General features: G+C 36.9%; 2 protein-coding genes across 9 annotated transcripts in view; one reads left to right on the top strand and one right to left on the bottom strand.

Moving 5' to 3' along the window:
- ABCA4 (ATP binding cassette subfamily A member 4) overlaps nt 1-1,358 on the top strand; it is a 108,169-nt gene extending 106,811 nt beyond the window's left edge. For all 5 annotated transcript variants that reach the window (XM_039339756.1, XM_039339754.1, XM_039339753.1 and 2 more), the window contains one exon: nt 222-1,358. In XM_039339756.1, the coding sequence (XP_039195690.1) occupies nt 222-344 (123 nt within the window). In that variant the 3' untranslated portion in view covers nt 345-1,358. The remainder of the gene's footprint in view (nt 1-221) is intronic.
- The window catches only part of LOC120306469 (very-long-chain enoyl-CoA reductase-like), a 38,285-nt gene continuing 25,661 nt past the window's right edge, over nt 1,261-13,884 (bottom strand). For 3 of the 4 annotated variants that reach the window (XM_039339761.1, XM_039339760.1, XM_039339762.1), the window contains 6 exons: nt 13,760-13,832; nt 13,642-13,685; nt 6,656-6,719; nt 5,447-5,535; nt 4,054-4,099; nt 1,265-3,966 (listed from right to left, as the gene is read on the bottom strand). In XM_039339761.1, the coding sequence (XP_039195695.1) occupies nt 3,839-3,966; nt 4,054-4,099; nt 5,447-5,535; nt 6,656-6,719; nt 13,642-13,685; nt 13,760-13,832 (444 nt within the window). In that variant the 3' untranslated portion in view covers nt 1,265-3,838. Of the gene's footprint in view, nt 3,967-4,053; nt 4,100-5,446; nt 5,536-6,655; nt 6,720-13,641; nt 13,686-13,759; nt 13,833-13,884 lie in introns of all 4 variants that reach the window. The other variant, XM_039339763.1, reaches the window with a different exon arrangement.

Here is a 13,884-nt window from a genome sequence, read left to right as displayed (position 1 = left end):
AAAGGTCTGTAGAGGAGCAGATGACGTGACATCACAACACAAACCCCATGACTAATGTAATTGTGTCAGATAATCAGGATGCAAATATAAAAGACCAGGGTTTGTTGTGGTATCATGACACATTTTGTCATTTTATTTTATTTTTTGTCATCCCAATTTCTATCAGAACTTAGCTTCCTAGGGTAGTTCTTGCTGTACATTTTTCTGCTTTTCTCCCACAGGTTTTTGTAAATTTTGCTAAACAGCAGATGGAGGATGAGGAGATTCCTCTACACCCTCGTGCAGCTGGAGCTAATAGAGAGATGAAAGTGACTCCTGTTGTCTATCCGCATATAAAGAAATAAAACTGTGTGGCAACTACGCTGAGGACCAGACCTAGACACCAATCTTCCAAACTTTAAAGGAAGTGGAATAACATTACAGATTCTTAGTAAGAACCAGAATGGAGGCAGCGTATTCTAATCTGACAGATGTATTGCTTATGGGTGAGAATAGCCCACACCGCCTGCTACATACTGGCCAAATGTTATAGACAAATGGGAAACTTTTAATTTTCCACTATCTTGATTTATGGCATTCTGAGAATTTCTATTTAGCACAAACATTATGGAAGAGCCACTTTGAACAGTTCAAATCTTTCAAACAGCAGCTACTCTTGTGGCGGTATATATTCCAAAGCAACAGTTACAACCACTCAAGAGTCTACTGGAGTGGACAGCTAGAACAATTTTTTTAAAAAATAAAATAAAAATAAGAAGAACATATTCACAGCCTTGAAGGGGTTCTTATATAAAAGAGGACAAAGACTTTTGCTATCCTTCAGAAGATCTTCAGAAACAGGACAGCCACTGCTGGGAATGCTGCAGCTCAAGGTTTCTTGACCTAAATTGGGCTTACAATGCATCTATAACCTCATATCTATTTAACAAGTTTACAGATCTTTTGAATATTTAGTAGAAAGATAATTACAGGTAGCCCTCAAGTTATAAGCATAAAAGTAGTAAGTAGCTTTGGGCGGGGGGGAGGGGGTTCGTTGCAACTTTCAACGATCTATAAGTAACCACTAGATTTCCAAACTATCTTCCCAAGGGTACTGACTGCTGTACAAGGACTTTCTATGTGTGATGGTGGGGTATTTTTAATTTTTTTTCTTATCATTGACATGATTGAGCATATTGCTTTTCTGGTTGATAAATAAAATACTGAAATTCGGCCACTCACTGCAATGGGTGTTCTATTGGCGCAGTAATTTCATCCAAGTTTAAAATATAAGTTTCAGTTTATTACATATTATCTCTTTACAAATAGCTGAAAAAATGTACATTATATCTAGAGAAATAAATCTGAAACATCCCAGGTGCTTTTGTTGCTACAGTCTTCTTAAAAATTTAAGACAACTGCTGTACTGATTTCTTGATACATTTTGCACACTTTTTAAAAAATACATTGGGCATTTTAGCTAAAAATACGATACAGGATTGTTTAATATTTCCTTGGGTCCAGGCATAAGACTGGAGGACTGCAGTCTATAGTAACCTGCTACTATGCATGTTTACTTAAAAGTAAGTTACATCCAGGGCTTTTTTTGTCATAGAATGCCCAGAACAGAGTTCCAGCACCTTTTTTGGATGGAACCTTGTAGGGTAGGCAAGGCGGGTTGTATGACGTGTGTGAATTCCGGTACTTTTTTTTTTTTTTTTTTTAGAAAAAACGTACTGGTCACACCAATAAGACCTACATTCAAGTAAGTGTGCATAGAAAGCATTTCTAAGCATGAGAAACGCAGGTAGTATAAGATGCTATAGCATTTGTGGAAGCACCAGGTTGCAGGATGTGGTGAGGTTAAATGTAGGGAATGCATCCCCTATCTAATAGGGTTTCATGAAGATAGAACGTGCCAAAGATTGGATAAAAATCAATTTCCTTATTTACATTTAGCCATTTTTTTTTTATTGGTAGCTTTGCTTGCCAAGACTATTTGTCCAGCAACCGAACTGGGACAGCATTAGACGTGTGCTTATGATTGGTCATCAAAGTTCCAGCTCTTGCAGAGTCCACATACGGTCATATGATTATGATCTGAGCACTTAGCAAGCAGCTCGCAATTTACGACAATTGCAGCATCCTGCGGTCACGTGATTGCCATTGGCGACCTTCCCTGCTATCTTCTCACAAGCTGGGGAAGTTGGCAGGGAAGGTTGCATTCACTCAGGTAAATCCCGCCCCCCCCCCGCACACTCTCCTTACCTCAGCCTCTCTGCATTTGAGCTGCAGTCGCCCCCTTCCCCCAACTAGTAGACAGGCTGTGCCAGCACGTGATACCCCGAGCCCCTTATTTCAAACTTCTACTTAATGGTTATTGGAGTTATGATGACAACAGGGATTGCCTGGATTGCTTAGCAATGAGATCCTGTGTGTCATACTTTATGACTGCATTGTTCAGTGACAGCAATCCCAGTCCCAATTGCTGTCCAACACTAGGTCTACTTTTATTGGGGATATTTAGATATGCAATCTCCAGAGAAACTCTTATGTTTCTATTTATTTTACTAGGCTTAATTGTACCTCAAATCATAAGCAATTCTGAGTGGCTGGTTGGTAGGTTCACATGATGGCTGCATCAGATGATTATTCTTAGCATATTGACGGCTTCCTTTCCTTGTGTTCCTACTCTAGTTCTATGTACCGGTAACATGTTCTACACCAGGGTTGGGAATTGGATCCAGTTTGGGGCTGAATCTCCCTGGCCCAATGGATTATATTTTCAGGATGTGGACTTTAAAATAGAGAAACATTGGTCTTTTTCTATATAGAGCGAGATTGGGGAAGCATACTGCTCTCCATCCAGGACTAAGGGGAGTCATAAATCCGTGGAACACTTTCCACTGTGCGTTTTCTCCACGTTATTCTTGTAATTGTCCAGTATACATTGGTATCTGTAAAGGACAGGACAACTATGAAGAAATATCCCTTGCAACATAAACTCTTTCTCTGTGTACTTTGTGGGATATTACTATGCAAGCAGGGAGATGTGGAGCTTTTATTGTGATATCCCAATGCTTATTTTGATAAGTCACTTTGGTGCCATTGTGGTTAGGAACAGATGCCTAGATGTCAAGTGTGCACATTTCCCCATCAAAAGAAATGCAGTACAGGGAGAACCTGAACCGGAGTTGCTGTAAGTCCTCCATTTTGAGGGGAAGCAAAAGGCAACTCTTAAGACGATCTGTCTATAGTGAGAATTCCCTGGGAAAGCCATGCACTGGATGTGCTTCCGATCAGCAGGGCAGTGATGAGAGGGGTCTTTGGGGGAATGAGACAGGTTTCAGTGCAGATTAGATTAAGGCCAAACCCCCAGGCTGTAACATGCTGGCCTCATAAACCAGATTAGGCCTGTAGGCTAGAGATTTCCCATAAATGACCTATACTGCTTGCTATAGCAAGCATCTTATACCAGATGCAACCTTTCCCCCCCTCTTTTGGATGCAGTATGGATGCTCATGATTTTGTTTTCTTGGAGCCTAACCCAGAGAAGCTCCAAAAGCATCAACTATCTGTTACCTTGGCTGATCAAACTGCAATAAAATGTGAATGCTTTTCATGACCCTTAAGGCAATAAGATGAAGAAGAAGAAGAAAAAAAAGAGGAGTCAATGCTAAAACCTGCATATCAGAAAAGGAAGTGTGACTTTTGAGCCCCTCTCACTGTAGCACAGTAGTAACATGCATCTGAAATAATCAACCTAAATTATCTCCACATCTTGGCTGCATTGCTAACGGTCTTCTTGGATGCCCATCCATTTTGCTGCTTATAATTCAGAAGGGGAAAAACATTGTTCTTATAATAAGAAAGGAATAATGGACATTCTAAAACTAGGGTAGTCCTTAAACTCTCGTATATAAGTGCCGTGTTTGTCCTTTGCCCAGACTGTCATCTGAATGAAACACAGCAAGGTGAACAATCCCACTGGAAGAGAGAGAAAGGGGATTAACATTACAAAATATTCTACTGAGAGTAATACCTCAAAATTTTAAAACCAAGAATGCTATTCACCTGAAACGCACTGAGTCATGATAGTAAAACCAATCCATGTTCCCAGCTGTAATGGCCAAGAAAATTTAGAACTATTTCACATGATTAAAATTGCTAAATGCAACTAGTCCCTTTATAATAAAATAATCAAACATAACTATTTTAAGTTTGTAAAACAAAAGCAATAAAACATAAACATGCAAATAATTAAAGACACAACCAATATTTTGGAAATGCGTTGCTACATATATGAAGTTCTAGTTTAAGATCTTCCAAATAGGAGTGTGAAAACATTTCCTGCCTAAGATAATTAAGATAAAGTAAAGAAGGTATACAGTTCTTAAATATTAGTAGCTAGAGAACTGATGTGTAGGGCCTTTAAAAAAAAACACTGATATCTACTAATTGAAGATGATGATAAAAAGACATAAAGAGTGCTTTGAGATTTTTATTTTCACAATTGGCATGCCTCACAATCATATAATTTCATGGGGTGGGTCTAACGTTAATACTATATATCAACTACCTGCCTGTAATACTCTTTTTTGCTTCAATTTCCCATGTTTATTAAGGAACAGAAACAGAATAAGTACAGAATGCTTTTAGTCATATTGCTAGGATTCTCCTTCCTGGAAGCAAATTTAAAATATTTTTGATGATTTATTTAAAAAATTAGTAATTCCCACTCTTCTCCCCATATATTCAACATAAAAATTCACTTCTGATCATTATGCTCAATATTCTTTTTAGATATATAATCTATAGCAAAGTGGAGAATTTCTGGTTATTTTTGTTATATTATAGTACTAGGAATGGGAAAGCCTTGCAAAATCACCTAGAGATATCCTAGTATGTCAAAATTTACCCCCTCTTCTTCACAGTTTTATAGAAAAAAAGAGTGTGAAACTAAAATAGCTTGATGTATTTCAATATTCAAATGACCCACGTAAAATAAATTAGAAAACTACCTGTCTAAACTGCTTCTGCATGATCTGTTTTCCACAAGTCTTCCCACTTTCATATATTTCTAATTTATTACTAATTTATAGTTGTTCTTTCCATTTGCAGTTCTTTAAAAAAACATTCATTTTTCCCAGTGTCCTTGAAACTGCAGCAAATCTGAGGTAATCCCTCATCTGCAAGAAGTACTTTGCAGCAATTTCACTTATTGCTTATGCTGGCTATGTTTCTGCATTATTTTTTTCCCCTTAGTTTTCCTTCTCAAGTAGAATGTTGAGCCTGTTCTGCAAAGTACAGAATTCTGTGGTTTATCATACAGTATATAGGGGATATATTTAAGGGTGCAATTCAAGCTTTCAAGTGTTAATAAGTGAGCCTATGGCAATGTTAAGCATATATATAACAAGCACAACCAAATTATTGCAATATTGTCTGATGATTAAAAAATGCTTACCTCATAGGTATAATTAGGGCATGACACAAAATAAAATAGCCACGTGAAAGGATTCTTCGTTGGATAAGGGATCTTACAGGTCTTGGATCCTATCAATTGAAAGATCCAAAAAATTTAAAACTACCTGCTCTACTTTAGGTTTTTTTTTTTTAAATACATCCAATATTTCTTTTAGCACAAAGCTGGGAAAGTAGCATCAATAATGTGGAAGTAATTATTATTCTCATATCATTTTACAGTTCACCTGCTTTTTTTCACTGTGGTACCTTACCAGAGATACTTCAATGCTCACAAGCATTTTACAGTATTAATGTACAATTAATGAATCTATCAGCAGTCCCACCACTGCCAACCTTTGTAGATAAACAGCTAAAGAAGGGAAAGCAGATTCAAAGAAATGCCTATGTTTCTAAGGGCTGAGAATCTCATAGCTGCCCAACAATACAAGTAGTCCTCAACTTATGACCATGACTGAGCCCCAAATCTATGTTGCTAAGTGAGACATTTGTTGTGAGTTTTGCCCCATTTTACGACTTTTCTTGCCAGAGTTGTTAAGTGAATCATTGCAGTTAAGTTAGTAACCTGGTTGTTAAGTGAATCTGTCTTGCCCATTGACTTTGCCTGTCAGAAGGTCGCAACAGTTGATGACATGACCCTAGAATGCTACAACAGTCATAAATATGAACCAGTTGCCAAGCATCTGATTTCTGATCACATGACCATGGAGATGCTGCAACGGTCGCACATGGGAAAAATGGTCACTTTTTTTGGTGTTGCTGTAACTTTGAACGGTCACTAAATGAACTGTTGTAAGCCGAGGACTACCAGTAATGATGGTACATTGATCAAAGATAGCTCAATCAGAAAGAAAAAAAAAGGCAGAGATGACCTTGGAAAAAAGAGCTTATAACAAGTAAGCATGCTCATTGGACAAAGGATGCTGAATCTTGGGGGGAAATGGGGATGGGATAGAGAGAGATACAGACCACAAAATCCTGGAGGACACTAAAAAGCAAAGCAGAAATGTTCCATGCTATAACATTTTTTTACAGGCCATATTTATCTTGTATAGCAGGCTGTTGAGATCAGCCAGATTCATTGACGAGGCCCTTTGTGAGACTCCTCTTATTCACCTATACATTTATTCATATACAAATATTAAGTCAACAGTAACCGCAGCAATACTGAAATAGAAGCAAAACACTCAGCTTTTTCCATCTCTTCTCAGATTACTAAGTGTAACATGGATAGAAAAGTTTCCGGCTTCACATGTCTGCAATGAGAGAGAATGAGAAAGTGGATGAAAATAGAAACAATGGAAGACAAGGCAGTTCAAATAGAGAAGAGGGGTCTATTTTTTCCTAATTCAACAGAGCTAGTTCTCATACAGACCCATTTGGTGCACTTCAGATAGATTGGGCTCCCCTACGGAGTGTGAATTCACAGAGAGTCCCAACACATCTGGAAGAAACCAATTAGGGAAGAATTCCTTAAAACGGGGGTTTTCAAACTTGGCCCTTTTATGACTTGTGGATTTCAACTCCCAGAATTCCTCAGCCAGCATGCCTGGCTGAAGAATTCTGGGAGTTGAAGTCCACAAGTCATAAAAGGGCTAAGTTTGAAGACCCCTGCCTTAAAATCTCATCTGTTTTGTCCTGTTTTGAAAGCAAAATCTAATTTCTGTTTACAACATCATTGTACCTCTGGACTGCATGGTTACAGCTTTTTTGGCAAATCTTCAAATACAGGTAGTCCTCGACTTAGCAACACAATTGGGGCTGGAACCTCTATCAATAAGGCACGTGGTCACAAAGTGAGTTATGCCTGATTTTACAATCGTTTTGCTATCATCATTCAATGAATCACAAGATCATTAACTAAATACAGCTGTTCTCACTGACTTTGCTGATCAGAAGCTCTATGGGAAGGTTAAAACTATCACAGGAGGTTGGGACGTCGTAGCTGTCGTAAATGAATGCCAATTGCCAGGTTCCTGAATTTTGAATATGTGACCACGGGGGACACTGCAGCAATTTTAAGGGCAAGGGTCAATCCTAAGTCATTTTTTTCCAACACTGTTGTAACTTTGAATGATCATAAGTTGAGGATTATCTGTAAAGCTTCAGTTGTTACAAATTATTACAAACATTTGGTTTAGGTGACAGCCCTTTTACTAGGTCAGGGGTGTCAAACTGCCGGCCCATGGGCCGGACGTGTCACCAGGAAACCACATCCACCCCATTGCCGGCAATGGCGAAAAAGCTGATACGTTGCGCAATGTCATGTGATGTCATGAGTTTGACATGTCTGTACTAGGTCATTTCCCAAACTGCCAAGACAAAAAGTTCAGATTTGATTTATCTATGTAAAGGCAGATTCATCTGAGAACATGTAAATTATCCAGGGCTCTGGGGATTCAGCTCAGATAGCTATTCAAAAATCTGAAAAAGAGTTATTTTCCTAGCTCTGTCAACCTCGATGCTGTATCTCAACAGCTCCACCTGACAATTGGACACTGGAATTGTGCGTTCCCATAGGATGCACCCAGGTGATTCCTCTAGAACAGACATGTCAAACTTGCGACGTCACGTGACGTCGCGCAACATATCAGGACAGTTTTGCCATTGCCGGCAATGGGTGGGCGCGGCTTCCGGATGACGTGTCCGGCCAGCGGACTGGCAGTTTGACACCCCTCCTCTAGAAACACATTGCAGCTTTTATGTTCCTGCATAAAAATAAAATCCTTCATCGCTTTAAAAAATCAAGAACAATACATTGTTGATTAACACTGAAGCAAAATATTCTTGCAGATGACCCTTTATTGTCCTTATTTGGAAACTGTTAAAACTTGCGTAGAATACCATATGTATTTAACTAATTTTAAGTAAAGTTTCTTCCTTGGAACTTTCTAAAAGGGCAGGGTAATTGCCAATAATGTTTGAAAATAGTCAAGTTACTAGCCACACTTCCATAATCTATACTGTTTTGTATTGTGTAACTACAATATGGAAAGAAACTATTCAGTTTTTCGCTTTAAGCTTGTTATCATGCTAACAATTTTAATGCATATTTATTTTCTTAATTCAAAAGATTTATAAGGCTGCCCTTCTCACAATATATGAGAAAGGTAATCTTATAAATTATAAATTAGAGCCTTACAAAATTATAAATACAGTACACAATAGCCCAACAAAATCAAAGACATAATACATAATTGAGGATAATGATAAAAATATGCACATCACAAAATAGGCCCAGTGCAGGAGAAAAAGCCAGGAGAGCAAATAGGGATCACTTTTGATAGGAGCTGAGTTAAAAATAGAACTAAATAAATACCATGCTAAAAGGTCTATCTGACCATGATAATTTTCTTGTAAACCAAAGGACTGGGATGAAATGGCCTTGCTAAAACCGTATACTGGGTTCTGAGTTTCTAGTTTCTGCCAACCTACATACCAATTACATATCAATTAGTGTAAATTAGTTCAGCAAGTTACTAGTAATATATAAACATCCAGAGAATTGCTAGAAGTAATATATCCTAATATGCAGAAGATTGTGTGACACATGCATCTCTCCTGTTTAAAACAAGAAGACAAGCTCCACACAAACTCTGAAGATGTCATATACACAAGGAATTGTTTGGAGGCGAGTCCCTTGAAACACAGAAAGTGGTATACCTTAATTTTTTTCGCACAATAATGTTGTTTGGCTGAGAAAATGTGAGTGACTGAAAACCAACCAACAAGCTCCTTGGTCAAATGGAAAAACTTCCCCAGTCCTGTAACTACATTACAGTAACCTCTTTGTAAAGCATTCACTTTAAAAATACTACCATGTTTGGACTTCCGGTGGATTTTGCGCGCGCGATGGCGGCTACTTTGTAGCCGTCTCTCCTGGGTAAGTGTAAGAACCGCTATGAACAGCAGACACCAGCTGTTCAGCGGTTCAAAATCCCCCTCCCGGGCAAAGGGGGGGGTAGAGAGTGTCTGAATAGTGGTAGAGCCTCTTTTGCACCCCCCAAGTTTTTTTGGGGGGGGTGAAAGGAGTGCTCCCACGGAGTTCAGACTTGTCTCCGCTTCCCAGCTGTTTTTGTCCTCAGGGACAAAACAAGCCGCTGCAAACACCTCCGTGCTTAAAGAGAACTGGTGAGTTTTTTTATAAACGGACAGAGCTGAGTAGAGGATTTAGTTTTTCCTTTCTTTGATTTATTTGGATTTTAAGTTTTAAGACTTGCTTCTATTTTTATTCTCTCTTTTTATTTTTTTTTCTTTGTTGAAAGGGAAAGTAAAATGGCGATCGGCAAATCTCTCGGTGTTTTTTTTTCTGAAGTTAGAATGCTGACCGGCAGGCTTTTTGGTGTTTCTCTTTCTTTCCTTTCTCTTTCCCTTTTTATTTTCTTATGATTGGAATGGTTGTTTTTGGTATCTCTAAGTATTTTTTTTGGAACGGACTTTTTCTATTTAATTAATTTTTTTTTTTCTTCTCCCTTCTTCTTATGGTAATGACCCTTTTTTGAAGGACTTTTTTCTGTTTAATTTCCTGCAATTTTTAAGAAGGAGTAAAGCTTTTTTTTAATTCTTTTTCTCTTCCTTTTTTTTCCCCCTTTTTTCTTTTTATTATAATGACCTTCTTTGGAGGGAGTTATGATTTTTGAAGGAATTTTTATAATTTTTTAAGAAGGGTTAAAGGTTTTTCTTTAAGATGGCTCCAAAGCGTCCAGGGATTTCTACAGCTTCTAAATCAACAGTTTCACCCTCTTCTGGGGGTCAGCTAATAACTATGAAGGATTTGCAAAACATGATGGGAGATGTTATAATTCAAATTAGGGCAGAAATGAAAAAGATTTTAGAGGAAAATAATAAGATCTTGAGACAAGATTTTGTTTTGGCTTTAGAAGGAGTTGCTTCTGTTCTTGAAAAGGTGAACTCCCATGTGGAAGAGGTAGCTGAAAAAGTGGACATAATGGAGGGGAAAATTGAAAGTATGGAAAAAGAAATGGAAAATGAGATTCTTATGCTTCAATATGGACAAATGGAATATGCCTTAAGAATCAGAGGCCTGGAAGAGTCTTTGCAAGGAGATTTGAAAGAGATGGTTGCAAAGGACTTTGCATTGATTTTGAATAAAGAAAAAGAGGGAATACTTAGTGAAATTGAAAAATTATTTAGGGTTAACTCTGTGGTGGCAGCACAGAAGAATCTGCCAAGAGATGTGGTAATTTACTTTGGTAAAAGATCTTTACGCAATGAAATTGTGCAAGCCTATTATAAGAAGAGATTTCAAATTGCTTCACAAGATGTCATAATTTTTAAGGAGATCCCATCTAAAATTTTAAGAAGAAGAAAGGAGTTTGCTTTTCTAGCAAATGAACTTAAAAAGAGAAAAATTCTATTCAGATGGGATGTTCCGACTGGAATGGTGGTGAACTACCTGGGGACATGTCATAGACTTAATACTGTTTCTCAAGCAAAAGATTTTTATACTTCGGTCCTGGGGGTATGTGCATCGCCATCTATTAGGTCTCAACAAGTCCAGATTGAGGAGCAGAAGACAACTTGTGTAGCACATAATTCCAAAGAAAAGCAGCAACAGAAGAAGGTTAAGGAAGTTTCATATTCAGTGGTCTCTGAATCTCTGGGAGATGTTGGACCTACAAAGTCTTTGGAGCAATCTTCAAGGGTGGAATTGCTGCCTGAAATGGAAATTGGGAAATCTCAGTTTGAGGGGTATCAACAAGAGAGGAACGGGCAGAGGATAACTTGTATAACTTACAATTGTAAAGATCAATACAAGGAGGAATTTAAGGAATCCTTACCTGTATTGGCTTCGGAAGTTAGACCTACAAAGTCTTTGGAGCAATCTTCAGAAATGGAAATTGGGAAATTTCAGCTTGAGGGGCATCGACAAGAGAGGAACGGGCAGAGGATAACTTGTACAACTTATAATTGTGAAGATCAACACAAGGAGGAACTCACTGAGGAAGTTTTACAGGTATCGGTCCTTGAGACTTGTGCAACATATAAATGTAAAGAAAAAGTAACATATAAATGTAAAGAGAAAGACCAACAGAAGAAGGAGGTTGAGGAAGTTTCACAGGTACTGATTCCTGAGCTTGGGGGTCAACCAGGACTTACAAACTCTTTGGAGCGATCTTCAAGGGCAGAATTCCACGCATTCTTTTCGATGCTTGCGGGCAAGAGAGACTGATATGGATTGTGCTTATAGTAGATGCAACTGGCTATCAGACAGAAGATTATGGATATTGAATGAAAATTTTAGATAAGAAGTTTGTGTTTATAGTGGATGTAACTGGTTATTGGAAAATTATGGACATTGAATGAGAACTTTAGACAAGAAGTTTACTATTGAGATTGTCGGAGAAGTAAAACTTATATCGTTTTTGGAAAATGTCTTATGTAATGTCTAAACATGTGTTTTGGGATAATAATATATTTCAGCTTTAAGTTTTAAACCTTTAATGATAATATTGTTTAAACTTGTGTTTTGAAGGGATTATAATTTGTTTATTTCAGTGAGGGGATTCTAATAAATTTGTGTTTCGAAGGGAGTATAACTTGTTTAAGTTTCAAGTAATGCTTAAATTTGGTTTTTAAATATTATTATTAATATTTCTAAGAGAAAATAATTTGTTTAATTAAATGTCTAGATTTGTTTAGGAAAGAAAGTAATGTTTAAATCTGTGTTTTTGGAGGAAGTCTATATAGAATGATGATTGTATTTAGACTTGTTTAGGATTTAAAAGTGTTTTAAGTTTTTAAATATTATTATTAATATTTTTAAGAGAAAATAATTTGCTTAGATTTGTTTAGGATTTTTAAGTTTTTTTTTTTTTTTTTGGATAGGTGAGAAGATTATGAAGATTGAAGGAAATATGTATTTATTTTAAGTTTTCTAAGAGTATTTAGTTTTAATGGTATAACAAAGGTTTATATGTTTATTTTTTTGTATTAGGATAAAGAAAGAGGGAGAAATTAGATTTTATATTATAGGCATAGATATTCAAAGAAAGTAATGTTTAAATTTGCGTTTTTGGAGGGAGTTTATATAGAATGATGATTGTATTTAAATTTGTTTAGGTTTTAAAAGTGTTTTAAGTTTTTTTCTTAATTAAGCCTGTACTTAGCTCTGGGAAGTTCAGGGGAGGGCTTGGGAGGTTGGGGAGGAGGGGGGTGAGGTAGGGTTGGAGGGGGTACGGGAAGGGGATTTGTTTTTGTAAAAATTTAAAAATTTTCAATTAAAAAAAAATACTACCATGTTTGCAATAGTGGTGAATAACATGTTTTATTAAGAATGTTCTTCTTTTATTTCCATCTATTTTACCTTGCCCCTCTCTTTCCACCCTTTTTCTCTCTACTGGCCCTCTATCAAGACAAGCTTCTAATTCCAAACATATTGACTCACAATACACTCTCTTAATTGATTTGAAGATTGCAACATATTTTCCAGGATGGCACTCAATCTCATATGTGATGTACAGAGACAAACTTCAAATATCTGTTCCTTTAACTATTGCAAAATGTAAAAATATGAAGAGAATGCAGATAAATAGATATAAATTCTAAAAATAAATAAACTACTACTTCCATTTTCTCTCCTAATGCCTTTAACCACCTTTTGGGGGAAAAAATGTTGGAAAGCACCAAAAAGCAATAGCAGCTAGAGAGTGTCTTATCTCCATGACATCTAATATGCAGGAAATGTGCATCTGCTTTAAAACTGCCTTAAATATACTTTCTGTCATTAGCTGCAATGGGAATGAAATTGAAGAAGAAAAAAAACAGAGTAATGAGAATGTCTTTGGCCTTCAATTCTTGGTCTGCTATTTTGTTGTTGGATGATTCTGAGAGAGTGTTGAGTGCTGGTGAAAATTGCAGTTTTCTAGGCAAGATTTGGAAGTGGCCTTATCTTCTTCCTAGGGCTGAGAGAGAGTGAATGGCCCATGGTCACCAAACTGGTTTTGGGCCTAAGGCAGGACTAGAACTCACAGTCTTCTGGATTATAGCCTGGTGTCTTTATCCCTATACCAAACTGGCTCACTACTGGTCTGTTACTGGCAAGATTTTGGATTCATCATATATGCCAATTTTATGGCAGGATCATATTTTCTCAATGTGACAATAACAATTACAAATGTTTCTTACTATATTATTTTTAATTTGCAATACACTTACCAGGAACATGATCAGAGCAAAATTGACTTGTTTTTGTCCATAATCTGCAGAAGAGAATATTTATGAAGTTTCAGCTGAATGAAACATTCAAATTATTTTTACTTTTTTTGCTACTTACATGGTGGTGTGTAAAGAGGGTGATTGATATAAAAAGCAAGCCAGGCAGCAAATCCCCAGTAATAGAAACAATTCTGTAAAACAAGTCATTTATATTTTTGTTAATGTTTTACATTAAAGAGATTT

The sequence above is a fragment of the Crotalus tigris genome, unplaced genomic scaffold, assembly GCF_016545835.1.
Source record: "Crotalus tigris isolate CLP2741 ecotype Arizona unplaced genomic scaffold, ASM1654583v1 scf7180000017739.2905288, whole genome shotgun sequence".
NCBI classification, from domain to species: Eukaryota; Metazoa; Chordata; class Lepidosauria; order Squamata; family Viperidae; genus Crotalus; species Crotalus tigris.
Note: the sequence above shows the minus strand (reverse complement) of the source record. Positions and strands in the feature narration are given on the sequence as shown.